Source organism: Cynoglossus semilaevis, chromosome 11, assembly GCF_000523025.1.
Source record: "Cynoglossus semilaevis isolate Cse_v1.0 chromosome 11, Cse_v1.0, whole genome shotgun sequence".
Classification (NCBI taxonomy): Eukaryota; Metazoa; Chordata; class Actinopteri; order Pleuronectiformes; family Cynoglossidae; genus Cynoglossus; species Cynoglossus semilaevis.
In genome coordinates this window covers 1,361,934-1,364,627 of record NC_024317.1, presented here as the reverse complement: position 1 = coordinate 1,364,627, position 2,694 = coordinate 1,361,934, and the positions used below count along the sequence as shown (strand labels likewise).

The 2,694-nt window shown below is 49.0% G+C and overlaps 1 protein-coding gene across 1 annotated transcript in view; it reads right to left on the bottom strand.

The window, feature by feature from the left end:
- Positions 1-2,694, bottom strand: part of grm2b (glutamate receptor, metabotropic 2b) — a 21,761-nt gene that overhangs the window by 12,180 nt on the left and 6,887 nt on the right. The window contains exon 2 of the mRNA XM_008319697.3: positions 290-535. Within this exon, the coding sequence (XP_008317919.2) occupies positions 290-535 (246 nt within the window). The remainder of the gene's footprint in view (positions 1-289; positions 536-2,694) is intronic.

Here is a 2,694-nt window from a genome sequence, read left to right as displayed (position 1 = left end):
TAGTCGTTGAACTGAGGGAGCGGATAAGAAGCCAGTTCAATGGTGAACGCCCCATCCGCCACAGCTTCACTGCCCCTCACCACGCTCTCTTGCGCCCCCCACCCGTCGCTGGCCACCCAGGTGAAGGTGACATTCATGCGAGCAGCCGCCACCAGCAGCTCGCGCGCGTCTTCGCTGCGGGTGAACAGGATTACCACCCGGGCGTTGGACTTCTGCTGCAGGGAGCGGATCACGTTCTCGTAGTTCTGGCGGGTCATGGAGCGGCTCACCTTGGCCGACGTGGCGATGCAGATCTGGCAAGTGCNTGCTGCTGAAAGGCGTCGATGCCGGTCTCGCCGTAGTCCCCCTCGGAGGCCACGGTCGACACGTAGGTCCAGTTGAAGTATCGCAGGATTTCGACCATGGCCTTGGCCTGGTAGAAGTCGGGCGGGACGGTGCGGGCGAAGTAGTCATAGCGGGATTTATCGCTGAGTTTGGCACTGGTGGAGGCGTAGCTGATCTGTGGGATCTGGAACAATCGCAGGAGGTTCGCCACCTGCAGGGGAGGAAGGAGAAACGTGGTTGTGGACAAAGTCAGTCAGCGGTAGAAAATATCAACCGAACCTCAACAAATGATGAACCCCATAATCAGACACAAAAATATAGATTTGTGATTTAATCATACAACTATAAACTGTGGAGAACCAGGTGGAAATGTGCGGGTGTGCTGTGTGTAATACCGATAACTCACAGAAGGAGGCGTTAAAGAGTCAGGAAGTCAAACTTTAGACTCAGGCTTCATGTGGTGGTCTGTGATTGGACCTTGGTGGAATAAGTCTACTGCTAAATATATAATAACTAAAAACTATAAGTCGTCAAACCCTTGGGTCACGTTCTGACTTTTTATTGTTCGGGTACCAGTACCAGTACCAGTACCAGTACCAGTACCAGTACCAGTACCAGTACCAGTTATTGCTGTTCCGTAAGCTTTACTTTTGAAGACTTTTCTAAAGAATAAAGACTTGTCAGAATGAGATTGTGTTTCGTTACAGATTTGCGACTAAATTGATTTTTTTCCTCTCTCTCTGCTGCTTCAACTCTATCAAAAGTCTTTTTTTTTTTTTTTGGCTCCTTCTGATATTTTTAAGTGTGGATTCTGGGCTGAAGTAGAGCTGTTCAGACACAGCTGCTGTCTGATGTGCTCCAGCTCTCAGGCAGAGACTGGCAGAGGAAACAACTGCAAACTCAATGTTCCTCCGTCTCCACCTGTTCACTCTGTCAGGGAGCTGTGGCGGCGGCGGCGGCGGCGGCGGCAGATTGTGGCACAAATCCCTTCAGAGATAATGTCAGACGGCAGCAGCGACAACGGCACGAAGATGAGATTTTTATCAGGTTATTTGTCTGTTTACTTCAAATACGGTCGTTCAGTCGCATCATTTAAGAATTCACAAAACCCAGTGGCCAGGACAGGAAGTATTGATTTCCTCGCCGAGGTGACGGCCGGCGCTGCAGCGTGACACGGACGGGGGATTATCGGTGACTGTGTCCGTGCTGGACACTGGCCTGAAAAAATTAATCTGTCAGAAGCGGAACAGGAAAATTATAGCAATTATTTTCCCACACAGCAAACGGTGACACTGCTGGTGAAAAGTTGTCATTTTGTCTGCGTTTCTCATTGGACGCAGCGGTAATTAATGGAAACCCGCGAGCATCAACGTAGCTAGCTGCTCCCGGAGGCATCGTTGTACGCCTGGAGGCTTCCCAACACAAAAACATGTAATTGGGACCCTGCTGGTCCAAGTACAACTGCAGTACTCTCCTCCACTGGGTACTGTGTACTGTGTACTGTGTACACACTCTCTGTAGTTCGTCCCTAGTACATTATACTCAGCTTCAACTTCTCCTTCGACTCAAAGGAATAAAAAATATATAAACAAACAACTGCTGTTAAACATTAAAATTGAACCTCTGGGTCTGGACTTTCTCCAAATCAGATTGGTTTTTTTTTAAATGTCCGTAGAGATTTACAGCGTGAACCTCTGGGTCTGGACTTTCTCCAATCTGAGAGATTGGATGTAGAGTCCAATCAAATCCCTTCAAACTCAGGACGACCGATATTAACGTTCTGTCGATATATCCGATATTGTCCAAACACTTAATTTCTGATTCCGATATGGACCTGGGAATATTTATTGATTTATCTGACACCAGCAAATATAATATATTTAGACAAGGACGCTGCAGCAACAGCCGTCGACCTCAGAATACGGGACAGATTTCTGGTCTAATTACCCTCAGTGTAACTGCCCCCCCACCCCCCCACGTACGTCCAGGCTCCGTCCGACCCACTGATCCACTGATGTTACCTGATCTACAGGATAACACTTTGAGNCCCGAACCCCCAGCAGCTGCTCGACACTGCAGCCATCAGGACGGCAGTGAAGTGTGTGACAGTTACTGTCTGTTCATCCTCGTAGGACCGAACTCACACTCCCACTGGACCTGGGAAGGACCACAGCACCTGGTGTGAACCAGCAGCAGCAGCACCGAGGTACCAGAGTCCAACCACAGGACCAGTCGTCTCAGACGAGGTCCAGACAGACTCACTCTGGTCCATCAGTACAGCTCATCGAACACGTTTGTTTTTGTAGGTGGATTCTTTTTTTCTTTTTTTTTTAGATGTATTACTGCCACCTACTGGGCTGCAGGTAGGAC